Source organism: Hyperoodon ampullatus (assembly GCF_949752795.1).
Source record: "Hyperoodon ampullatus genome assembly, chromosome: 9".
In the NCBI taxonomy this organism is placed as follows: Eukaryota; Metazoa; Chordata; class Mammalia; order Artiodactyla; family Ziphiidae; genus Hyperoodon; species Hyperoodon ampullatus.
Window position 1 is genome coordinate 30,176,210 of NC_136922.1, and position 27,597 is coordinate 30,203,806.

Below are 27,597 nucleotides of genomic sequence, written 5' to 3' on the forward strand. Positions count from 1 at the left end.
TTTATTCAATAATGTGAATGTAAGTGTTTTGAGCTCTTTGGGGAAGAAACAGTTTATATATAAATTAATTATTTAGACTATCCATTTCTAAACAAACTCTTAAAATTCCCAATAAAGTGAATGTAAATGAATGCAGACAGTCAGGATTCCATTTAGCAGCATAAATAGCTGGAATGAAATGCAGATGAGAATATGCAAGTCAGAGCCATACGTATTCAAAACAGGGGAAAAAATATAAAACCAAGAATAAACATAGACATTTTAAGACCTCTCCATAAAGAGCTGATTTCTTAGCAAATGTATTTGAAACTATTAACTATAATTTCATTATTTCAAAGAAAATTTGGTAAAAACTTTCAGTGGTGAGGAAGTGTATATTGTATCTCATCTCTAGATTTAATATATTCACACTGTTCTTCTAAGCGTTCGAGGCAATTAAAAGATTAAAAAATTAAACATAGTAGCTTAGATGTCGTCTGTCTTTATAAATACACATAAATCCTTGCCCATATGGTTTATTTATTATATGACTTTATTTTACTAACAATATTTCAAATATATTTTAATTATCATAAATTAATAGTTTTAGATCCAAAGCAGCCAGAATATTAGCTGTAAATTAAAATGTCCCCCCCCCCCCCCAATTTTTTCTGAATAACTAAGATTAGAAAGAATTCATTAAAAAATGGCTTGGACATTCATATTTTGATGAAAACCAAATTTATTTTCACAAGTCAATCCTAACATTTGAGCTTCATGAAATTTTCCCAAAGCCATCCATAATTTGATCACTACTGTCTGATATACAAATGTTTGGAAATCTTTTAAAAAACATGCTCCTACTTTGAGCTTACTATGAGTTCCTAGAACATTTTGAGCCAGCAAATCAAGTTACAATCACTCTTGTTAGCAGTCTGATCTTGCTACAACTATTCTTTTGAATTACTTTTTAATAGAGTGATTTGTTCTGGTTCACTTAAAAAAAATATTTTCCTTAAGTTTTCCTTACAGTAAAACATCTACAAATATTTATGAGTATCGTATCAAAAGGCGACTTAACCTCATAGATCAGTGTGACTACTTTGAGTAGGTAAACAATGCAAACACAATGAATATAAGATAGAACGTTTTGAGCATAAAGCCAGTCACAGACATGATACTGAACTCTGTAATAAGTTGCCCTATAATCACAGAGTTCTCACAGGCTTTTATTTTCAAGACACGTAGAATGCATGAGAAACGAGCTATGTCTGCTATTTAGTTTTCTGAAAAGCTGCCTTCCATGTGAGGAAGTGACTAATTTTTCATTTCACACTAAAAATGGCGTGAAAAGGCAAAACAGAAGAACGCTAAGGGTTTTGTGTTATACGAAGGAAAGGTGAGTCCTTCTTAAACAGGCAGGAAACATACTATACATATTCAGAGGAAAGGACAAATTGGAAACATTTGAAAGTGCTAACAACATGTGAAAAAATGTTTATGTTAATGTTGTGAGTTTGTTTTCTTTACATGCAGTAGGCTTATTTATTATTAAATTACTAAAACAATGCTACTTGAATTACAGCATATAATCTCAGAAATGCAAAAAGATTGTGTGAAGAAAAGATGTCAAAGAGTTAATTTAACCCTTTCCGTTGTCAAAAATTTTGCATTTGTTCTGTTATTCAACAAATATATAGTATTCCCACTCTCCACCATTGTTGTCTACCTAATTCTATCTCTCTATATATGTATATATAGTTTTTTCCTATTCACTCAAATAAAATCTAATAATCCACTATTTGGGAGAGCATAGAGGCAGTAAATAGAAATAATTTATAGAGCATGATGCATTTTTAGAAAAAAGAGAGGAAGTATATACTGAAATCCCATTGATTGTAAATAAATTTGTATTCATTTTTCCCATGATCCTTTAGAAAATTTACTTTTCCTCAGACTTTTGCTAGCAGTTTGTTATAATCTAGAGGTTTTTTTTTTTTTTTTTTTAACAGACGGATTACAAATTGGCAGCTACTTATATTCCAGTGAGTAAAGCTACAGTACATTTCATGCACTGTATTTGTGATTGTTCTTCCTTTTTATGGGGATGTGAGTTTTCCCCAAAGCCAGAATTTATGGCTGTCTTTCTTTCTTTCTCTTAGCAAATCCCAGCTGCGTGCCTTCCCATTAGGATGCAGTATACATCATGATGTCTCCCTTATTTTATTAAAATGCTTTCCCATATCCTATTAAAATATTTATTAAGCATTCTGTCCCTGTAAAGCTCAGCATATATTCTAAAGACACATAACTGAGCATCACCTTCTCTCTGTGAACCTGTTATCCTGACAAGTCATAAGGAATCCTGGGAGGAACATTTATGCCCTTCAGTAAATCAATGCTCCAGGACACTAAATGTAACCCCTGGAGTCCGAAAGGAGTAATGCACCTCTCCAAATTCCTAAACCATGCACCAGGAGTGAATGGCTCACTGGGAAAGTTCCTGTTGATAATGTGAGCTGTATCTTATGTCTTCCCTCCAATCCTACCACCAGGTAGCCAGTTCTAGAGTGGAATGATGTATCTGTTCATAAGAACATATAGCACAATTGCATGGTAAACTCCATGCTTAAAGGCCATGCAAGGGAAATAAAGCACCTTATTACAATGTCAAATTTGACACTTTCTTAGCTCAGTTATTTATGTAACATAATAAATTCAAAAACTCAGTGTAAAACATTTACAAATGTAAAGCCCCTCTTTTGAGATAATTCTGATACTTTGCAGGTATAAGTTTAGTCCTTGGAAAATTGGTTCAGATGAATGGTTTGTCCTTACTAATGCCATATCCACCAGATACAGTCTTATTCATATTACTGTTCTTGTGCTTTAGCAAAACTCCATGGAAAGTTTTTATGAGTTAATATAAGGATGAATAAAACAGAAGACAGTATTTTTGCAGGTGAAGAATTCTTTTTCTTTAAATTAAATAGAAAACTATGTAGCCACAGCTCTAGGAAGCTCTTCTAGGTCTCTGTGATGTCTTCGATTTCGTTTCTTCTTCATTTCCTGCATGTGCTTCCACTTTGGGCCGCCCTTGTTTCGCTGTCTCCGCTTCTCCCTGTGCCACATCTGTTCGCAGTACTGGTCGAGGCTGAAGTTTGGGCTGCTAAGGATTTGGATATAGTCTTTGTATCTCAACCGTGACTCAGCCAACAGATCCTTGACCCGCCCCTCCTCGTGCTCTGCCCTCTGGGTATTTTCCATCTGTTCATTCTCAATGACATTCAAAGTCAGCTTCACTATGGTGTGGATAAAAGTGTGCTCCTGTGCTTTGCAGTAATACATCCCAGAGTCCTTCTTCTGCAGACTTCGAATCAGTAGCCCATACTCTGTTTTGATGATCCTTTCATCGGGTTTCAACTGCAGAATTGGAAAAATGTAGGCAATAAATGAGAAACAGAGAGGGCTATGAGCAAATGCAAAGAGGCTACATAGTTTTACGTAGATGAACCAAAAAGATACAATCCCTGTCTCTCTGTCATTAAGCATAGTATTGTCAGCCATAGTCGAAGAGAGTGACTAAACTCTCTTTCAACTAAAGTAACAGCCCACAAAGATGTATGGTTGCATCTTATTACATCTAACTGAGCCTTTGGAATATAGTTAGTTTTTCTCCCAGTCTACAGATAGGAATAAAAAACTGAAAATTAATGAAGTAAACCTGGAAACTATCAACTGACCATCTTTACAAAGATTTCAGATACTAGTTGGTGTACTAAGAACACCAATTTGTTTCTGAATTTCAGAGCTAGAATGTGACTCTGACAGTCATTGTGTAGAAAAAGAGCTTTAGTGTACACTACTACCTGTAATGTAGAAGAGAGCAATTATTCCAAAAGGAATTTAATGTTTGCTAGATATTGCCAAATAAATGATCTGAGTAGCTTATGGAAACTGTAAGTGGTGACTTGTTAAAAGTCAAGTGGAAAGGCATGGAGGATACAGCCTTTGGGATGTTAGAGCATACTGAATAGGACCATACAGTCAAAAGCTTAGCAACACTGAAAGCTGAATTTCTCTTTTTACTATGGATTGAATTTTGATACTTTATGTCTATATGATACTTTAGACTATGTCATTTGTGGAAATACTTGCCATACCTCAGTATACTATAACATGGTAATGTGATTTCAAGTGTGAGAAAGCTCAATGAACTAAAAGAACCTCCACTGAAATGTGACGCTCTTTGCCCTTTGAAGCAATAGTACTGAAAGACAATTCAAACATTTAAGCTTGCCTGGACTCCAATCTGGTGTGAATAGAGAACCTATCTTCAATAAACTACAGGCATGTTTACCGACACAAGAGCCCTGTTTAGTGTGGAGTATTGTTGAGCGGCTCAGCATTAAGTAGAATAACAACAAAGAAGTCTGGAAGATTTCCCAGTTTACACATCTGCCCCTGTATTGTAGACTTAGAGTTGATGGAAATCAAGGAGGCATAAAGACGGCTAAATTAAATTTATTCACAGTGGGTGGACTATACTTTGCATCTTTATGTGAAAAATATGTAGGAAAAATCCCTCCAATTCTGGAAATATGAGAAAAGGCAAAGAAACATCTCTGGCTACCAGCCCAGTTAACTAACCAGTATATGACCAACCACCTTCTATGCCAGAGAAGTGCAGCTGGCGGGGTATCACACAAGGCCAAAGGCAGGTCACAGCTCAGATCCCTGGTTAATGAGGCTGAATGGTCTCCAGCCCTGCCTTTGCTCTACAATGAATCCACACCATCAGGGGTTTGTTTGTTTCCCTTACTTTGCCCATTTGGTGAACTGGTGTGTAGTAGATTTTTTTTTTTTTCCTAATGGATTTATCTAAAGGCCCAGATATTTTTAAATGCTACTGTAATACAAACTAATGTTGAAGTAACTTACATTCTCAGAAACTATAGGAATCTGCTGCCAAAAATAAAAGGGAATTTGAATTGGTAGGGCTCTAAAGGATCAGTCTTAAACAATAATATCAATCTCAAATTTAACACATACTATATATCTTCCTTTAAATAATTTTATTGTAGGACTTATTGTTTTTCATTTAAATATACCTTAGAACATGAAATTGAAACTCTGACTCCACAGCCTAGGTTCTGGTCCCTATCTGCTCTGCTTTCCATGACTACTCATTTATCTTCCCCAATTGGTGTCCTATTTATCAAGTTGGTGACACAGCATACAGTGTATTTGGGGTGTTAAAAGTAAAGCTCTTTGAAGGTTAAGTGTGAAGTATTATTAGCAACATCATAGACTACTGCCATATTGCTGGAGAGGTGATGTTCTGAAGCCTTTACTTCTGTAATTCTTTAATGGAAAATGGCCTGTGGTTACTAGCATGATGACCAAAGTGCGTGACTTCAGTTCCGTTTCATCTCTGGATATTCTTTCCTAGCTGGTATTCTTGCTAATGTTTAAACTGCATTTAATGTGGCTTTTAGAGACTGTCACAGCTCTGAGTCACTATTTTTTATTGTCCTTTTTAAGCTTCTGACAGGAAGGAATGATGACTTTGTGATTTCACACATATTATGCAACACTTCATTATTATTTTTGCTGTTCTCTCTTTGTGTCCCATTTATGTTATTTTACTCTGAAGTCTGGCCCCCTTCCCTCCTTTTCCAGTCTACTTCTGTCCCTACAGGACTCAGGGTTTCATAAACACCTGACATTTCATTACCCCACCGTGGTCCTTCACCTTTCCTTTCTTTGATGGAATGCTTACTTTTTCTTTTGGTTTTTGACCTACAGATAAAAAGTTTGCTTTAATGAATTTCTTTCTGGATTATTAGATCAGAAGGTCTATTAGATCATTTAAGTGATTTTTTTCTCTTCCTAAAATTTCAAAAATATGCCTTTCATGAAATGGTATCTCTAATAAAACACATTTTGAATTGATGTATTTTCATAGGATTTTTGCAGTCTAGAGATAGAAATCTGTGACCCAGAAATTAAGTGGTTGATTAACATTTGCCTACTTTACATTCCCATTCTCTGTAGTGCTTTCATTCCATGCTGGAATAGGATGCATTATGCAGACTGCATCTCGACAGTGAAATGTCAGCACAGTCAATTTAGAAAATTCAGCTCCTCTACAAAGAGATAATGTAATCTCTGGCCAGTGATTTAAACTCATGGAATTTTCTTCACTCTAGAAGTGATAAGTAAAAACTGCTCAGCCTTACATATCAAAACCATGCTTGAACTGGGGTCAACTATCCATTTGCTTAATGTGAGCAAGGATAATATATTTGGCATTATTCAGTGTAGATCTTCAGTGAAGGGCAATTCATTTAAAGTGAAAAGAGAAACATGGTAAGGGACAAAGGACAGTTAGGTACTAAGCAGCAGGTAAAGGTCAGTGACTTCCTTCTCTGATAATAGCAGCCTAATGGTAATTCCTTTGCATGTAATTCACCTGTCAGGTCTTTCATAGCTAAAGCACTGCACGTGTCTTGGAAGTGACTAGGGATTCAAGAATATCTCCCTTCTTCAACAAACATAGGAGAAGACTTATTTAAAAATAGTGCCGAGGCAACTGGCTCATTATTTAAAAGAAAAAAAAAAATCGAATGAATACACAACTCACTCCTAGACTCACTTAATATCTTTAATTAAATGTAAATATAAAATGTAAACTGTAATTGTAAAAATAAAATCATAAAGTGACTAGAAAAGATGTATTTGCTGTTTCATTGGGGAAGGAAATTCTAAGCACAAGTGAGAAATCATATAGATATATATCAATAGATTTGTCTATATAAAACATAAAACTTGTGTGTGTTAGGGACACACAAAATTTTTTAGAGATAGAAAACAATAAAAAGTTACATATAATATGCATAACATTAAAATGGTAATATCTATAATATAAAAGCGTTTGTTAAAATAATTTTTAAATGAATATATCAACATAAACCAAGCAAATGATACGTAAGGCAATTTACCGATATGGTGATTTTGATGAGAAATTAGCAATATGCAGTTGTTTATCCAAAGCTGTAAGATAATTAAAGTCTTTAACTCACTTATTTTACATTTAAGAATTTGTCCTAAGAAAATAGACAAGTAGAGAAAGATTTAGCTAAAGGAAAGTTGGTTGCTTTTTTAAGAGGTTATGTGAACTTAATAAAACATGGAACATCTGTGGATGACTGTGTCATCAGGATGGCAGGGATGTGGGACAGGAAACATGGTATTAAAATTGAATGGCAGGGAAAATGCTTATAGTGTAATGGTAAGTAGGGAAAAAAAGAGGTGGAATAGACATCAGAATAGTATTTGTGCTTATTTACACTTAGTGGTCTCATGTTTATTTTCAAAACCATTTATATTGCTTTTATAATAAAAGCAACAAAAATAAAACGAAGACCTACAGATAGAAAAATACAAATATTTGAAGATTTTTAAAAATGTTTTAAAAACCCACAGAGAAATTACTATCACAAATGGTATAAGGTACTGCCTCTTTTACTTATTCAGATCTCAGAAGTTCAACAGAAGCTTGGGGACTACCGATTAACTTGCTAGTTACAGCACAAACATCATCAATTTCAAGAACAGCTTTATAAGAAAGTCAGTGAATAACTGACTCATGACCTCCCCAACAGCACCCAACTGTGAAACAACTCAGTAAGGAAATGTTCTCCTCCTGGCAGAGAATAACCTGGTGACAGCCTCTGTGCCACAGGAGATCCTGGGCCTTCCCTCGGGCTTTTTTTTTTTTTTTTTTTCTTTTTTTGAGTAGAGGAAAGATTTCAAACTGTGACCTTCTTGGTAAAGAGCAGAAGGTATCCTGCTGGGAAAAATGCTTCAAATCTAGTCTGGATTTTGCCCCTTTCCTCAGTTCAGGAAGCAGTACTGCATATCCTGGACAATGTATAACTATTTACAAAGGTAGATGAAAATACCAGTTGAAACATTACAGCTAAAATATTTTAAAGTATAAATCAATAAATACACTATTTCTGCTCCATTGAAATTTATGGAGCATGCTACCACCATGACTGTCTGATATACTTAAAACGTACATTAAAGTAATGCATAGCATTTTCAGGAAACATGAAAGATGTGAGTGCAAACATGCATAGGCAAACGTACATATATATAACTGGGAGAGTACCCCAAGCAGAGTTCCACATTTTTTTAAAAGTCAGATTAAATTTGTCATGGAAAAAAAATCATTAAAAAATTATATTTAAATGAAAAGAAATTATCAAACTTTATTAACTATAAAATTAAAAATAGTCATTTGGGGGCTTCCCTGGTGGCGCAGTGGTTGAGAGTCCGCCTGTCGATGCAGGGGACACGGGTTCGTGCCCCGGTCTGGGAAGATCCCACATGCCTCAAAGCAGCTGGGCCCGTGAGCCATGGCCGCTGAGCCTGTGCGTCTGGAGCCTGTGCTCCGCAACGGGAGAGGCCACAACGGTGAGAGGCCCTCGTATCGCAAAAAAAAAAAAAAAAAAAAAAAAAAAAAAAAGTCATTTGGGATATTCAAAAGTAAAATACTGCAATATATCTAAAAGAAAATCTGCATGTTACAAAAATTCAGATAATGTCCTTGCAATATTTCATGGATAAATAATAAATGCTTTATATCTTCAAATTCAATCACCTCTATGTCAGGTAAAACTTCAATACGTATTGGTAAACAGTGAGACTCTTAAAATAAATATTTAGTATAAGTATGGATTTGTCATATTCTTAGAACTTATGGATGTCAGGAACAGTGAAGAATCAAGTTTTACCAGAGAAATCTGATATAAAGAAGAAAGTTATTCCCTTAGTGTTAAGTATGTGAAGGGTCAGTATTTTGATAGAGAAATTATTCTCAGATGAAGAGAATGATAATTTCTTAATGTAACAGTGGAACATATCTTTACAGTAATCACTTATCATAAAATTTGGTTCTTTGACTCCAAGGTTTCTCAACCTTAGCACAACTGACATTTGGGTGAGATGGATGGTTATTTATTGTGAGGTATTGTGCATTGCAGGATGGTTAGCATCATCCTTTACCTCGACCCACTAGATGCCAGTAGCATCCTCCATCCACCCAGTCGTGACAACCAAAAATGTCTCCAGGTATTGCTAAATGTGAATACCTTGGGAGCAAAACTACCTGAGGTTGAGAACCACTATTACACAGTAATGTTTGACCGATTGCATATACTATTTAAATGTTTATAGACTTCACAAGGAGGCTGATATTGTAGAGAATATCTGGTCCACCTGCTTATATGGCAGAGAAACTGAGTGTTAGAGAAGTCACCACCTGCTTACGAACCCTCAGCAGTCAGGGTGAACGCATCATCAGTGCTCTTTCGAATTTCACACGTCCTCCCAGTAGAGAGTGTCTGCAATTTTATACGCATACTTCATACTTGTGAGTAATCCTCTGCTTTGAAATTAACATTCTCGTGTTTTCTCATTTAATTTTGACAGTAACTTTTGCATTGATTTTATTTACCTTAGAAAATTCCAGCCCACAGTCCTCAGTAATATTACCAAAGATCAATGCATCTAATTCTGAGCCTGTGTTCACTCCATTACCATTACAGTGTCCTTAGTTTAATATTGGGGCTTTTAGAACTCTAGATTGAGTATCACTGGTTTCTCATAGGCATTAGAATAGAAATATAAAAATTCTGTCATTTAACCTTTGTTACATGACATTTGAATAATAATAATAATACAGGATTTCTCAGACTACCCAAACTCATCTCATTAAATTCAGTAACATATATAACCTACATATCTCACAAAATCTTTGTGATATGTTTTAATCACATGTATGTGTTAGAAAAAAACTGAAACAGAAAAAAGTCAAAAGATGAGTAGAGCATCCATATTACTTTTCCCTCTGTGGATTTAATTTTAATACACTAGAGTGGAAAGGTACAGATGTCCAGATACTTATCCAACTTGTTCCTATGATATGATAAGATAGATATTTCCATTTCTGTACAAACTTGACATGTTTTATGATCTAAACTGAACACAATGAGAGTTAGAATTTAGTCATTGTGCTATTGTGGGGGGAAAGTCTTGTTCTTGATCAGGGAATTATTCTAAAATATAGACCATCAATGAAAAGTAAAAAGTAGAAGAAGAATCCTGTAATTTTTTTTAATTCAATTTGCTTTTAAATGTATTTGTTAACACATTTGCATTAAATTGGCCTATTCATATCTCAAAGGCATTGTTACCTTGGGTGCTAGAGAGTATAAAATTTTATTTTCCTTGTTATCAAGTAGTGATAAGAGCTCCACTTGGCACTAGAAGTTGAAAATCTCCTCTCACAACCTAAACTTGATTTAAGTTTTACACTGTTTCCCTCAAGGTGAGCATTCTTTGATGACTATAACTTACCTCCTCTCGATATTCATCTCCTGACCGCTGGATATACCACTTGATAGATGCTTGTTGGGATTTAGGTATACATTCCAGAAAGGTTGAATTAAATTCAATGCCAAAAATCACCTTTTCATCAGCAGCTTCATGACTAATGCCTGGAAAGCAAACATGGAATAGGAGATTAACCTTGACACGATTTTAAAAGCAATGGGAAAATAGACTGATTTAGAACAGATGCCATGGAGGAAAGATTCATACACATTATTAAAGAGAAAGGAAATTCATGTTATAATGTTATAACCTGAGAGTAAAATACTATCTAATAGATTGATTTTTAAAACTCTATCCCTGCACTGCAATTTTTACTCTTTCATCAATATATTAACTTTTTGCAATTTCTTTTTTTAAATAAGAATTCACAAGACCTAACTTTAAACACTGAGTCTCTCTGAGCTGAACTGAATAAACTTCAACATCTTTTAATGCTTTAATGCCTTTTAATTTATATAAAATATAACTAATTCTGCAGATATTTCTGAAGAGCAATTTACCTTACCTCTAAAGAGAAATTCTATTATGATTTGGTCCACAGAGCTGACCATATAACATATAACCATATGTTATGACCATATGACATTTTGATCTCAGAAAAGTAAGTGCAGTGCTCTATACTTAATGAAACTCTATGATGATGCTAATAAGTTAGATGCTCTAATACTCAGAATGAGGACCTTATCTGTATTATCTACCAAAAAATGTTCTCTTTTACTCAAAGAGGGATATTATAGCCCAACCTGCATTTGCTATAAGATAGTTAATGGTAGGCTAAAGGATCAGTGTCTCAGACACCTTATTCTCGTAAATCAACAGCACCATCTGAAATACATTCCTTCCAGAGTAGCCAAAGGCTGTGTCCCGTGTGTGATCTAAGATCTGTAGCTCAGATTTGATCAAATAAAGAATGACGGCTTCTCAGCCTGGCCCAAACATGCACTTTTTCATCGTATATTCAGATGTCTCAATTCTGCAGATGGGCCTACTTAGCATTTCAGGCATAAACCAGAGTAAGGCTTAAGGGGCCTAAGTGAATCCTAAACCTAAGCACGCAGAATTATCAGCAAATGGCATGAATGCACATGCATCCAGTAGTTAGGCTTCTTTTCAAGAAACTTCTTTGGAACTTATTTGTGTCTTACCAGCAGTGATTAAGTCAAACATGCTGACCCCATTATGAATTAACCTTACCTAACCTTCAAAATGTGTGGATTCCACTTGAAATCTGTAATCTATCCACTCTCTTCTGGCAATTTAACAGATTATAGCCACGATTTTCACAGCTAATAACTTCCGAATGCACAGGAAGATCACCAGTGCCGATCACGGAAGAGAAAGACATGCATCACTTCATAGTAACAGATACCATTTTCCTGAGCAAAGGGAGTTCATGAACAAAGCAGGGAGGATGCAGGCTGATTGTTTAGGTGACCGGCCAAGGGCTCGGGAGAAACTCAATTAGACGGATTCAACCAAAGAATTGGTCAATTCAGTGAAAGATAAATTAGTGAAGTCAACTGGAAAAGTGAAATAGTGAGCTGATTATAAGAAACCTATTTTCAAATCAGTAGAAACAGTGACCCTTTGAAACAAAGTCATCCCTACATCAGTTTGACTGGAAATTAATTTATTGTTTCTTCCAATAATGTTTGTTTTATCTCTGAGTTTAAAATTTTCTATTTTTAAATTTAAACCTATATGTATGTATGTATATATATACACATACACACATATATAAATACATACTGTATATAATGTTCTGTTACTGTCCATTTTTAAAAGTGCAAAAGTTGTGTACAATAATGTTTTTAAATAGCAGAATATCTTCTCATTGAGTATAAAATAATTTTAAAGATAATATTTTAATCTTCCAGATTGCAGGCAAAAATTTTTTTTCATAGAGAAATATCTGGAACACTTCTTTAGAATACACATATGACATGTCACTGAAGTCACTGCAGCAAGATTATATGTGTTTAACATTGTTAAACACAGTTCATCTATGAATTACTGATTTTATATTTTACATGAATTACTGATTTTATATCATTAATAATCATGCAGTATCACAGTATATAACAATTAATGAACAAAGGAAGGAAGGAAGAAACAAAACAGCTATTTGCCAGTTATTCAAGACTTGACCAAGTCAATGCAACACATATTTATGGTGGGTTATAAGCAAGTCATCTCCTTTCTTCTTTACCAGAAACAAGTGTTCAAATGTGACCCTTTCTCTCCCCTAAGATCGAAAACGCTTAGTTTGTATATACCCTCATAATCTCTACTTTAATTCTCACAATTGATTCTCTGTCTCTGGCTTCTCCTATTCCAGTCAGTCACCAAACAGGTATAAATTACTTTTATTTTTAAAAACAACTTTTCTTAGTAATATGAAATAGCTCCTTAGCACCTATAGAGTAAACTCTAGACAATAACAGAGGGATCATCGCAAACTTAACAAAACCTATGTGAACTCTTTCTGATTTTAATAATTGTTACTTCATCTACTTAGTAAAATTTGATTGTTTCCTTAAGGCACAGCTCAAGTGCTCTCCATCTGGGTATCCTTCCTTTTACCTATGCATTATGCAAAGATTCTTTCATGGCAACCATACTGGCATTGCTTTCAGTGCAGGAAATATACTGATGACTATGACAGGCAAATTCACCACCTTTATATTCCAGTGACAGAGACAAAATAATCAAGTGAATGAATAAATAAAGAATATAGTATCTGGCTGTGTTACGCATTACAAGTAAAAATAAAGCAGATTAGGGAATAATTAGGGCTAGAAGGAAAGAAAGGTATTTCAGGTAGGTTAGTCAGGAAGGGTGTCTCTGAGAAATTAACATTTCAATCACGGGATTAAATGATGTGAAGATGGAGCCACGTGGACACCTGAAGTGAAGAAGTCTTCAGGTACAGAGGAAACAAATGCAAACAGGGCTGAGGCAGGAACCAGACTGGTGCTTTTGAAAAAGAGAAAGCCTGTGAGCAAGCTATGCCACAGTGATGCAGGGATCAGAAAAGGTGTTAGGAACCAGATCAGGTAGAATCTTGCAGGCCATGGTAAAGGCTGTGGAGTTTTTATTAACTGCTCTAAGATGCTCGTGAAAGATTCTGAGTAAGCGAGTGACAAGATCTGATTAAAGTGTGGGTTTTTTTGGCTGCGTTGGGTCTTCATTGCTGAGCGCGGGCTTTCTCTAGTTGTGGCGAGCAGGGGCTACTCTTAGCCGCGGTGCGAGGACTTCTCGTTGCGGTGGCTTCTCTTGTTGCAGAGCACTGGCTCTAGGCACGTGGGCTTCAGTAGCTGTGGCATGTGGGCTCAAGAGCGCAGGCTCAGTAGTTGTGGTGCACGGGCTCAGATGCCCCGTGGCATGTGGGATCTTCCTGGACCAGGGATCAAACCCGTGTTCCCTGCATTGGCAGGCAGATTCTTAAGCACTGTGGCACCAGGGAAGCCCCATGACTGAAGTTTATAAAGAGGTAACTCTGGCTACTGAGTGGGATCTAGACTGAAGGGAGGCAAGCATGGAAGCAGGAAGACTAGTTTAGCAGCTACTGAAGAGTTCTGGTGCGTCTGGTTAGGATGGCATCTGTAGAGGTGATGAGAAGCAGCAGTTGTGACCACTGAGCCAAAGATCTGTACTGAGAGGCTGGTGATAAGATGTAAAAGAAAGAGAAGAATAAAAAGATGACTCCTAGCTGCTTTTTGACAAAGCAGTTGGGTGAGTGGTGGTGCTATTTATTAATATGGGGAAGTCTGCAGAACAAATAAGTTTTAGAGAAAATGACAAGAATTCTTTCCCAGGTATAATTTGAGATTCTTATGAGGCATATGAGAGGGGTTCTTGAGCAGGCACAGAGCATACAAAGTCTTGCACACAGGCAAGAGTTCAGAACTGGACAATGAATCTGGGAGTCAAATTGCCTCTGATAGAGAATACTATGAAAAATTATATGCCAACAAACTGGACAACCCAGAAGAAATGGGCATGTTTCTAGAAACATACAGCCTACCAAAACTGAATCAAAAGGAAACAGGCAATTTGAACAGACCGATCACTAGAAGTGAAATAGAATCTAAAATAATATAACTCCCTGCAAACAGAAGTCCAGGACCAGAAGGCTTCACTGGGGAATTCTACCAAACAATAAGAGAAGAAACTATACCAATCCTTCTCAAACTCTTCCAAAAGATTGAGGAAGAGAGAACACTCCCAAAGTCATTCTATGAAGCCACCATTACCCTGAACACCAAAACGAGACAAAGACACTACCAAAAAAGAAAATTACAGGCCAGTATCTTTGATGAATACAGATGCAAAAATCCCCAACAAAATATTAGCAAAGCAAATCCAACAACACGTAAAAAAGATCACACACCATGACCAAATTGGATTCATCCCAGGGTCACAAGGATGGTTCAACATATGCAAATCAATGTGATACACCAAATCAACAAGAGAAAGACAAAAACCACATGATCAAAAAAACCACATCTCAACAGATGCAGAAAAAGCATTTGAAAAATTCAACATCCATTCATGATAAAAACTCTTTATCAAGGTGAGTTTAGAGGGAACATACCTCAACATAACAAAAGCTATTTATGACAAACCAACAGCCAACATAACACTCAATAGTGAAAAGCTGAAAGACTTCCTGCTGAAATCCAGACCAGACAAGGATGCCCACTCTCACCACTCCTGTTCAACATAGCACTGGAAGTCCTAGCCACAGCAAGCAGACAAGAAAAAGAAAGAAAAGGTATCCAAGTTGGAAGAGAAGAGGTAAAATTGTCATTGTATGCAGATGACATGATACTATATATAGAAAACCCTAAAGACTTCATACAAAAACTACTAGACTTGATAAACAAATTCAGCCAGGTAGCAGTATACAAGATCAACATACAGAAATTGGTTGCATCAGAAAGAGAAAGTAAAAAAAAGAAAAGAAAAGAAAAGAAAAAAAATCCCTTTTAAAATCTCATCCAAAAAAAATAAAAAAACTTAGGAATAAACCTGACCGAGGAGGTGAAAGACATATACACTGAGAACTACAAAACACTGATAGAGGAAACTGAAGACAATTTAAAGAAATGGAAAAACATCCCATGCTCTTGGATTGGAAGAATTAATATTGTTAAAATGGCCATATTACACAAAGCAATCTACAGATTTAATGAGATCCCTTTTAAATTACCCCTGACATTTTTCACAGAAATAGAACCAATAATCCTAAAATTTATATGGAACCTTAAAAGACCCAGAATTGCCAAAGCAATCCTGAGGAAAAAGAACAAAGCAGGAGGCATAACCCTCCCAGCCTTCAGACAATACTGCAAAGCTACAGTAATCAAAACAGCATGATATTGTCATAAAAGCAGACATATGGATCAATGGAACAGAATAAAGAGCCTAGAAATAAACCCACACACATATGGTCAATTAATCTTTGACAAAGGAGGCAAGAATATACACTGGAGAAAAGACAGTCTCTTCAGCAAGTGTTGTTGGGAATGTTGGACAGCCACCTGTAAATCAAGTGAAGTTAGAACACACCCTCACACCATACACAAAAATAAGCTCAAAATGGCTTAAAGACTTAAGTATAAGACATGAAACCATAACACTCCTACAAGAGAATGTAGGCAAAATATTTCTCTGATATAAATTGTACCAATATTTTCTTAGGTCAGTCTACCAAGCCAATAGAAATAAAAGCAAAAATAAACAAGTGGGACCTAATCAAACTTACAAGCTTTTACACAGCAAAGAAAACCAAAAACAAAACAAAAAGACAACCGATGGACTGGGAGAAGATATTTGCAAATTATGCGACCAACAAGGGCTTAATTTCCAAAATATACAAACAGTCCATACAACTCAATAACAAAAACAAACAAACCAAAAAAACAACCCAATCAAAAAATGTGCAGAAGATCTAAATAGACATTTCTCCAAAGACGTACAGATGGCCAATAGGCACATGAAAAGATGCTCAACATTACTAATTGTAGAGAAATTCAAATTGAAACTACAATGAGGTACCGCCTAACAGCAGTCATGATGGCCATCATTAAAAAGTCTACAAATAACAAATGTGGGAGAAGCTGTAGAAAAAGGGCACCCTCCTGCACTGTTGGTGGGAATGTAAATTGGTACAGCCTCTATGGAGAACAGAATGGAGGTTCCTCAAAAAACTAAAAATAGAGTTGGCATATGATCCTACAGTCCCACTCCTGGGCATATATCTGGATGAAACTATAATTTGAAAAGATACACGCACCCCAAAGTTCGCAGCAGGACTATTTACAATAGCCAAGACATAGAAGCAACCTAAATGTCCATCAACAGATGAATGGATAAAGAAGATGTGGTGTATATATATAATGAAATAGTACTCAGCCATAAAAAGGAATGAAATAATGCCATTGGCAGCTACATGGATGGACCTAGAGATTATCATCCTAAGCAAAGTAAGTCAGAAAGAGAAAGACAAATACCATATGATATCACTTATATGTAGAATTTAAAATATGACAGAAATGAACTTATCTATGAAACAGAAACAGACAGACACAGAGAACAGACTTGGGGTTGCTAAGGGGGAGGGTGAGGGGAACAGCAAAGGGATGGATTGAGAGTTTGGGATTAGCAGATGCAAATGATGATATATAGAATGGATAAATAGCAAGGTCCTATTGTATAGCACAGGGAACTATATTCAATATCCTGTAATAAACCATAATGAAAAAGAATAAATATGTATGTATAACTGAATCACTTTGCTGTACACCAGAAAGTAACACAACATTGTAAATCAACATTGTACTTCAATTAAAAAAAAAAAACTAAAAAAAAAAAAATTGCCTCTGATAGTATTGAAATGGATGGCGTTCAGGAGTGAATATACAGAGATTGGATGTTTAGATGGTAGGATGAAAAGGAAAGTTAAGAACACTCAGAAGGAGAAACCTGTAAGGTAAGAGAAAAACCAGAAGTTTTCCCTGTGGTGCCATGAAGCAGAGGGGTTCTGGGGAGACCATCTTTGAAAACAAAAAGCACTTATTTGTAGTGCTTGCCGATTTTCCTGGTGTAAACACTCCTGCCACGGCTGATTCAAGCTACCAATGGTTTAAAACTCAGCTCACAAAATTCCTACGTAATACACAGTCAGCTCTCATGGGGCCGTAAGAGCTGGCTCCAGCACATCACTGCATGGAGCCAAGTGAAGAAAGTGTTCCACGGAAGAGGGAGCTAGAGAGTAAATAAAAATGGGAACGGAAAAGTGGCCACTGGATTTGGCAAGGAGGAAACTGCTGGTGACCTTGACAAAAAATATATTGGGTTAGAGTGGTGACGATGAAAAGGAGATGTGCAATGGGCTATAACAAGCATGGGCTGTGATGAAGTGGACACGATAATTGTGAGTGCCTTAGTAAGCAATGGTGTTTTATAAGTCCTTATAACATTTATCATTATATGACATGGCATATATTTTACTTGTTTTTATGTTTGTTGCCTGCTCCCTCCCCTAACACACATTTAAATGTAAGATCCATGAATGCACAGATTGTTTTCTTTTATGTTCATTAGTATATCCTCAATACCTAAAATAGTCCCTCCTGATCTCATGTGCACATGTGAAAAACTCTGTGCATAGCATACAGTAACAATGGCTAAATGAAACACCGTACATAACAGTGAGTCACCTACACATTAGAACAAGAAGACAAACGTACTGTTTTGGACTAGAGCTTATTTTTCAGAAGAATGATATTATAAATCAGAAATAATTGTTTTGTTTTTAAAAAATAAAACTCTGCCAGACCAGCAGTTATAGACTATGAAATCTGGGTTGTTTATTCAATGGTAGGTGGTTACTAACAATCTGATGACGGAAAGGCAGTTCATTTCTTCTTCCAGTTGTGTGTGTGTGTGTGCGTGTGCATATATTTTCTATCTGAAGGCAGAGCTTGGGAGTGGAAAGTAACTAAAGCTCTGGAATGTATACTTCTACAGATGTTTTTCTCTGTTATCAGAGTCACTCAACAGACTTCCTCTCAATTCTCCACTCTGCCCTTCTCACACTCAGACTTTCAAGATCTTCCATTCTATGACATTTTCTCTGAACAATACAGCCTCTTGTGAGCACTTTTTTTTGCTAAACTCCCACATCACTAATTGTGCCTTATGACATTTCCCCAAAGAATTGTAGGTTCTCTAAGGATCTTTTTCTCTCAAAGTAGATCTGGGACAATTACATGCACATGGAAGTCACTTAATAAATATTTACTGATTGAATGGGTACACAAATTAATAAGTGAATACAAATAATGCACAGGCTACCTAAAATTTCTTTCTAGTAAGTCCAACTCTTTTATCAAACTTTTCTAGGAGGGTCTCTTTGAGTTTACTCTAAATGTCCATATGTTTTGGACTGTATTCTGCTTTATCTCTAATAGCAGTTTCAAACTTTACAAGGATGGATAAGGCATTAAAAAAGAAAAAAAAAAAGGTATAGGAATTTTAAAAGCCATATGAAGCAAATAACGATATAACAAAGAATTACCACTTAGGCACGTGAACAGGGGGTTGATTTATAAAACCTATTGCTTTTCCAGAACACAAGCATTACACAAAATGAGTAGGTGTTTTAACTAGTATAATAAAAAAGACACACAAAGACCAGGCTTAAAATTTTCAGTGGGAGGAAAGCATATTAAACCTATACTTACTGTCTTCTATGTCCCAGCACTGGGTGATTGGGTCCCCATACTTCACATCTTGGCGTCTAGCTCGCCTATGCAAAAGGGATTAAATAGAACTTCAAGCATGATATCTGAGATATACAAAGTCTACATCTAACACTCATAACAGTAGCAGAAGCAGAATTATGCTTTACTGCTCAACTTAAATGCAGGTCAATATTCCAATCACTCTAACATTAATTCAAATAATACTAGTGGTAGAATCCTAACAGAATAAATCCTGTTTTGGTAATAAGATGATCTGAATTTCACTTAACTACCACAATTTTCTTTTTCTCTGACTTTTGACAAATTATTCAACACAACAGGTTGAATATAAATACAATCCAGTTATTATATACTTCCTATGGGGGTAACTATTGGTATCTTCTTTTTTTCAGTTAGCCAACGGAAAAGTAATAAGATATAAAAGAGCTTTAGTTAGTGGGTAAGAAAGTACACACAAATACAAATTGCCTTATCATATGAAGATTCATTATTATACTGACGTGATTAAACAAGATAAATATCATTTGAAACAGAAGTACAAGTTTGATATGGCATAATCGCTAGATGTTATTTCTATCTACTGACACATAGTTCACATTGTTTCTCTGAGAGTAGTGATAATGATAATAATAAAATAATGGGCTTGTACATTATTGTCCCATATTTTCCTTAAGAGAAAATAGTAACTACTGCATAAAAAAAGTAAAAATCTGCCACATCTAAGTTAAATTAGTCTTACACTTGGAGTACAGTTTCATTTGCTTTGGTTATTTTATGTTGCCACATCAGAGATCCTAGATGTCACAGTAAACATTCTGTGATATGTAGGGTGTTCCTTAAGGGGAATGCTGACCAGATGACAGCCCTGTGGAAGATTCATTTATCATACACATTTTCTGGCTCACATGGACATTGTTAGGTAAGGAGAACATCACAGTGGCTTGTCTGCAAGATCAGAGATAGTCTTGAGAAATACAAGAAGAAAAAATTATGATGGTATAAGCTACATAAGGTCAGGAATGTTCTTAAATCTTGGCTTCTTAAGGAACAGGATCAATTTATCAAACTGAAGGTTCATTACCAACTAATGAGCATTCTTGTTTTTTAGGTTCTTGAGAAGAAAAGCACTCCCCAAAGACTAACTAGGATGAGTATATTCTTTGTCAAAAACTATAATAAAAATGTTGTGACTTTTTACTTTAAACTTGAAATAATGGTATCTCCCCACTTACATTTAATTCAGAGATTTCAGGGAATATAAAAAGGTCTTGGAATAGTATCTGTTTTTTGTACTATACACTCAATCTGTGATCACTAGAATTTGCAATTTGACAAATCAGTAAACTTTCACAAAAATAAAAGTGCATATGTAGTAGCGAGACTAACATATGCTCACCTGTTACCTTATTTTGTTAAGACCTAAAGGTGAAAAAAAAATACCATATACAATTTGCTGACATTTTATGTAGAATAAAATATACTTTGGGCAATACTTTAGAAAATAGTGTTACTATAAACCACACTTTAAAATAATGATATTTTAATAAACTCAGCCACCATCAGTCATATTAATGAGCATTCAGGGTGTTTCCAATAATTTTGCTATTGAAAACTGTGCTGAAATGAACATCAAACATATAATTTGTGGTACTTTTTTGCCCATGTGTGTAAAATAAATTCCTAGATGGGTACTGTTGGCCCAGAATAGCATTATTTTTAAGAGCACATAAAGCAATAAACTACAAACAGCAGGATGTAGTTGGATATTTAAGCATATCTGGGTGGCAGAAATTGGTGGCAGAAATTGGAGTAAAAGCAAAATTATACAGAATCACTGGGATGTGCTGTGGGCTGTATATAATCTACACTGTTAAAAATATATTTATACATTATTTGTAAAACAGTAACTACGAGTATATACATATTTATAAATAAGGGAAGAAGGGAAGAATATACAAAGTGTAGAGTAGTAAAGAAAGCAAACTTTTCATGCTTTTTGACAAAGATGAAGAAAAAGGATATAAACAATTTTTCAGAATTTTTTAAAGCTCTGAAACCGAGGGTTATCATCAGTTAAATCCATGAAACCTGTAAACTGCCTTCATTAATCAAGCTTGCTTTAATTGTTGCTATAAAAACATTCGTGTCCTCCAAGCCTCAAGTAACCTAAACAGGATGTTTGCCAAAGTTGTTTAGGAACTTGGAGTCAGCTGTGTTCAGTTTGAGCTCTAGCCGGTTAAGACTGGTTAGGACCACTGACCGTCCCTCTGGGCATGTGGGAGCATCCAGTGACCTTCTGACATCAGAGGCCAAAAACTCCACGCTCAGAGCAGGCATCCCAGGAAGAAGCTTGTAGCTTAGTTTCATCTGCGCAGAACGATAATTATGTCACCTTTTTCTTATCTCCAATTAACCTTCCCCAGGCTCCCCACGCCTCAGCTTTCTCCCATAAGTATCCTCAGTCCCTCGCCTCTGGGGAGGCAAATTTGAGACTTGTTTTTCCCATCTCCCCGCTTGACTGCTTTGTGAATAAACCCGTTCCCTGCTGCACATCTTGGCATCTCCACATTTGGCTTGCTGTGCATCAAACAAAACTGGTTTGGTAAGACTTCCACATTTCCGGATTTCAGAACATTCTGTTTTATCCTCCTTCAAAATTTAGCTGTATGAAAAACTCTAAAACATTTAGATGGTAATATTCCTACCGCAGACCATGTTCTCTATATGTTTTCTCTTTAAACTACAAGAGAAGGTATTCGTGTGAGATATTCATTGTGTGAAAAGCAAGGCTTCATCTTAATTTGATGTGCTTCTCACCTTTTTGAAGTGGGTGCATAGCGAGAGCATGCATTTCCATCCCAGGCACAGTAGGGGTCTCTGGCAAGACAACAGTCTGCACAAGCTTTCCCATAAGTGTCACATCTGTGCAAGGAGAGCTGAGCCAGTCCATCTCGGGAACCAATGTACAACTGTTGCTGCAAATCAGGCAAAACAAATGCATTAGAAGCATCTTTCAGACGAGTCTTAAGAACTTCCCTTTCTTGAATACCACATCACAGACCTAAATCTGTCTCTTCGGGTGCCCTGCCCGTTATAAACACTTGCACAGAAACATAAGGAAGAGTAACATAAGTCAGTCTTCTATCCCTGGTTGGATGGTGGTTTGAAGATGATGACATAGAATTGGACAGCATTCTAGAGAGCTAGAGTAACCTTGGCAGTAATTTAAGAAGGTCAAAAACCAGCTGCGAGACTGAGGAATTAAGATGTCAGATTCTTTCTTAGTAGTTGAAAATACACTCTGGTAGATTATATCAAGCACAGATGCTACAGGCAACACTGATGGGTCTTCTCCTGCCATGGCTTCTTATATAAGAGTTGACTGAAAAGAGGTTTATGAAAAACTTTCCCGTGATTTTAACTAACCGTTTCATTTGTTAATGAAGTATGGATCCCTGAACGAAGTTGAGTGATAAGTGAGAGGGAAAGTATTTGCTATCACTGTGAAGAAAGTATTAAGGAGGTTTGTGGGATGCTGTATCACACGTGAAAGCCTGCAGGATACTGACAAACTCAGCAAATAGAATCATATTTTGAAAATAAGTCCTGAAAATAATGCACTGCTCCCAACATGTATTCACTTGAGGGTATGTGGTGGAGGCAGAGGGAGGGATGATAACAAGTGACTAAGCCATAGTCTGTGCCTTCAAGTAACTTACGGTCAAGTCTAGTGGACATGCCAAGCTTTAAATGGAGGGGAAAAAATCTGAGAAATAGATATTGGCACAAATACCATACATGAACTCCACCTATAGAAATCTGTCTTATACCCCTACCACCCACTTAAGACCTCCTGGAGGCTAAATGTGGACTTTGTTTAGTATTTTACTATATAATTCTCTAGCGTTTGATACCAGTAAGACTAAAGCCGCCTTGAAAGTCTCTTCTCTTTCTCCTGTTCTCCCTCTTTATTTCTGCCTAAGACTTCTGTTTCCTTTGATGATTCCTTTCTTTGCATTGAACATTGGGTTTCCCTCTTTGCAATTCTCATCTTTACTCTTCTTCCTGTACAAAGGCTCAGAGTTATTTTGAAAACAACATAAACACGCACACTAATTCCCCTAAATCTAGTCTTCCTATCCTACCTTGACCAAGAGACACCATCCCAGTCACCACCATCACGAATCTGGGAGTTGTCTTTGAATCTTCTTTCACTCTCACTAGGTCGGCCACCTTATCTCTCCATTGGCCACCTTATCTCTCCGTTCTCTTACACGAGTGCTCTCAAATCCATTTCCTCCTCCCTCTGCACTGCCCCTTGCCTTTGTCTCAGTCCTTATCATCTCCTTCCTGGATGACCTGTAAGTGCCCTTACTGTTTCAGCTGGCTTCACCCTTGTTTTCCAGCAACCCTCACCTCCACCCCAGGGCTCAATCCCTCTTCCACACACTGCCACTCTCTCTAAGAGGAAAGTCTTATCATGACACCCTCCTGCTTAACATCTTTAAAGGCCTTCATTGTCTTGGATAAACTTGTTAAACTTCTCAGGAGGGCATCCATGCAAGGATGTGTCTACTGTTCTTCTGTCTTACTTCCCCAGATTCCTTTCTAGCCTCCTTGCCCCTTGAGTGCAGCTATGCTCTCTGCTCCAGTTGTACACAAACTTATTAGAATAAGTTCTAGTCTTTCACTCTTCATGCCTTTTCAAAGGGCCCTCTCTTTTACCCGGCATATGCTTCCCCATCCCAGCCTTCTTTTTATTTATCTGGTTACCTGCAGCATCCTTTATAGCTTGAGCTGCTGGTCTCTCCCTGCTCCTCTGGCTCCCTTTTACACCAATTCGTCTCCTCTCTGTTTCCCCAGAACGTGGTTCCATTCTTGCTCTACTTTGTTAGCACACTCCTTTGCCGTCCAGCTCCATGTGACTATTGGGCTGTTTGCCATTGCAGTCCATAGTCTAACTCCTAGACTCGCTGATTAAAAACCATCTTTAATGTTTGGGGCTAGTATTCTACATGAATTACTTTACAGCCTTGACAGAATGACATTCTCATGAGACTAGGAAAATGAGCTCAATTTTCAAGAGCCAAAGGAAGGGGAGAATGTATTATTCAATTAATGAAATTGGGTCCCCTGTCTCCTAAGGCAAGGCTGAAACAATGCCCTATAATCAGTTATAAAAGAAACAAATAACCTAAAGCTTTTTATACTATTTATAATTTAACTTCTAGTTTCAATGGATTTTCCCTAAAATAAAGTTTGATGCAAGCAATCTTTCTTTTGTGGCTAATTTTTATACAAAAATTAGAAAGTACCTGCTTCAGAGACAACTCCATGTTCAAGATGACTGATGAATGCTGAAAATAAAATTTAGCTATTAATAAAGATAATCATGAACAATCTTTTAGAGTAGCCAATATTTTGTTTTATCTTGTACCAAGGATAATTGGAGTAAACTTCAAGGCTCTGTTATATAGAGGAGAAAAAGATCTTAATGTTTGCTATTTCCTTCCCATGTGTAGTGATTCAACCTTAATAAAAATTATCAAAATAGTTATTTTTAAATCTTATTAAAGAAAAATTACCTAAATGTATGAGGAGACACTCTGCATTGAAAATTGTTCCCAGTTACCCACAAGGTTTCTGCCTCTTCTGACTCTGCTTATCTTAACTGCTTCCATATAATTCAAACTAGTGTTGACAAGAACATCTCCATAATTATTTATTGCCTCTTTCTGCTCTTACTTAGATCAGTAGTTCAAAAACTTGTTCAAGTAGTAAAATTCTAAAAAGTTATAGTGCTTCTTGTGGATGAGCATATTCTTTATAAAACACTGCAAGATACGATGCACATGGTTTCACGACCTGAAAGTTTTATGTGTAGAAAACATGCCTCTATGCGTCCAATACAAAATCTAAAACATGAACACAAAAGCTACCAAACTAAAAAGGATGGAATGTTTAAACATTTTTTTATCTATCGTCTATGCCTCTCTCTCTATATATATGACTATTCATTTCTCACTAGCCAATATTTACTAAGCAATAAACATAAGCAGATATTAAAACTTTAAGAAAATATATGAAAAAAATGAAATGTTAAATGAGAAAGTTCTATCCAATAACTTTTTTTTATGAATTAAGCAAACAGGGTCATTATTTAATCTTAACAGTGGAATCCAAACAATTCCTCTTGGTCAGTTAGAACCGCTGAGTAGACTTAGTCTAATCTGCCTCTGTGTATTATGGATACTTTATTTTTGCCCTCTGGGTTCGCACTTACATTTGACATAGGCTTTTCCCTCAGGCACTACCCACAGCTTTGTTTCTGGTAGATTCCAGAGGGCAGGTCTTGTTCTTGTTAACTCCTGGACCACTACTATCATCACAATGTAAACAGGATCCTGTGGAACCAGCCTGTTAATTAACTCTCTACTCTCTTTTAAGGCAATAGAAGTTTACATGGAAACAGTCTATTTTAATAAACTGTCTCAACAAAAATGGTATAAAAGACAGCATATTTTTAAAAAGCTCTTCTAAGAAATGCAATTTTATTTCTAATTTCATTTTAGAAAATAACTCTAAATTGAATTTCATTGAAGGCCTACAAAGAATGCCACAATTCAAATTTACTACTGTTAAAAGTCTAAGGACATTCCCCTAATCTGGAGAACTATTATTTTAGATCTACTAACTCTTTTGGTGGTTGAGGGGAATTTAGCATACATAAAGACTTACTATCAAGCAACTTAAAAAAAAAATTCCTTACAGAAATGCAGGGACACATGATTTATACACTCTTCCAGTTTCCTTAAATTCAATTGAGGAAAAATTGAAAAGTAAAATTTATAAAGTAGAAAAGCATCTGGATAGTAAAAGAGACCGTAGGCTTTCATCTACCGTGGTGATTTGTCTGAACATATGCTTAGAGAACTCAGTCATGAGGGGCAACCCAGGAGCCCCAAGTTCAGTGATACTTCTGCAGGGGAAAATGAGTCCCATTCTTAGTTGCTTTTAAAACTTTTTCTTTCGCTTAAGGAAAAGAAAAATAAAGAAGCTATTTGCAAAGACTTCTTCAGAAAGAGTGGTGACGTGCTGACACGAACATGTCCTATATAAGAACTGCTCAAGTTCGCCATCACTTCTCCCGGAACTCTGGCCTAAGTCTTACCTTGAATATGTGTAACTCCTCCAGTACTACCTCTTCCATTTTCCACTTCTCCTTTGAAATGCTGACAACTTTTAGGACTGTTCCAACGTCTGAAAAAATACATTACACATGATCCTGTTGTTTCTACTTCAATGTTTAGCTAAGCATTTTCCTAGCAACCTTCACATGGCTCCCCTCATTTTTTTTTCAATGCCTTTCAAGCAATCAGGTTAAACAAAGCAAGCGAGAAGTGAAGCTTAATGTATATGATTCTCCCCTTTTGAAATACTATAGCTTTCAGCTCATAAAACACATTTTTAAAGAAAATATTAAAAGACACACATTCACGGTGTATTCCTAACACAAGGAATAGAGATGTCTCCTTTAAAAATTAGTTGAAAGGGTAACAAAAGAGGAACAACATTTTTGGAACTTAATTTAAAAGGTTAAAATATATTAACTAATTTTCTCTCTCAATGTAAGAAATATTTATTCAGCACTTATCCAGTTCACCATGAAAGATAAATATATATATTTTTAATAATCTTAATAAATGGAAGAGAAATCATTGAAGCTATCTACATGGGGGAAGTAGTAGCTCACTCATAAAATGTATTTTACTTACAGAAATATAATTAATGGGCTAGAAAATAAAATTTTGTCAAATTATTTTAGTTCAATTTAAAAGAACTAAACTTATCACAAGATTAATCATATATTGCAGTCCACAAGGTGGCACGTTATTACAGAAAGATGATCAAAAGAACATTTTAGAAAAAGATCCCATTTGGAAATTAATGTATAGACTGACTTACACATAAAAATAAATTTAAAATAGTTGCTTTTAAACTTCTGAGCACAGAGGTTGAAGTAGGTTAACATGTATGGTAATATCCTATTTGTACAAAATAGTCTGGATTATTTGTTTTTAAATAACTCTAGGATCTTTGAAAAATATTAAATATATATTTTCTGAATGTCATAATTGAAAATCAATCTATCTTAGTATCCTCATAATTTTCTAAGTAAAAGTTAGGTAGTACCACCTAGTGGCTAAATGGCTTTTCTGACCCTGAAATGTTGAAGAACTTGATATGAGCTTTGGGTGGGCAGTGCAATTAAGGGGCAAGCTCATTAGAATTAATGACAAACTAATTATTTCATGTTTTGATGCTTCAGTAGTAATCTCTGTAGTCTTGAAAGTTTTACTTTTTTCCCTGGGCCTTGGTA

The 27,597-nt window shown here is 35.9% G+C and overlaps 1 protein-coding gene across 1 annotated transcript in view; it reads right to left on the reverse strand.

The window, feature by feature from the left end:
• Nucleotides 1-2,976: 2,976 nt before the first annotated feature.
• The window catches only part of SEMA3D (semaphorin 3D), a gene marked incomplete at both ends in the record, with an annotated part of 134,343 nt that continues 109,722 nt past the window's right edge, over nt 2,977-27,597 (reverse strand). The window contains 6 exons of the mRNA XM_079710927.1: nt 2,977-3,402; nt 10,408-10,547; nt 19,197-19,261; nt 22,035-22,192; nt 24,533-24,574; nt 26,389-26,477. Of these exons, the coding sequence (XP_079567053.1) occupies nt 2,977-3,402; nt 10,408-10,547; nt 19,197-19,261; nt 22,035-22,192; nt 24,533-24,574; nt 26,389-26,477 (920 nt within the window). The remainder of the gene's footprint in view (nt 3,403-10,407; nt 10,548-19,196; nt 19,262-22,034; nt 22,193-24,532; nt 24,575-26,388; nt 26,478-27,597) is intronic.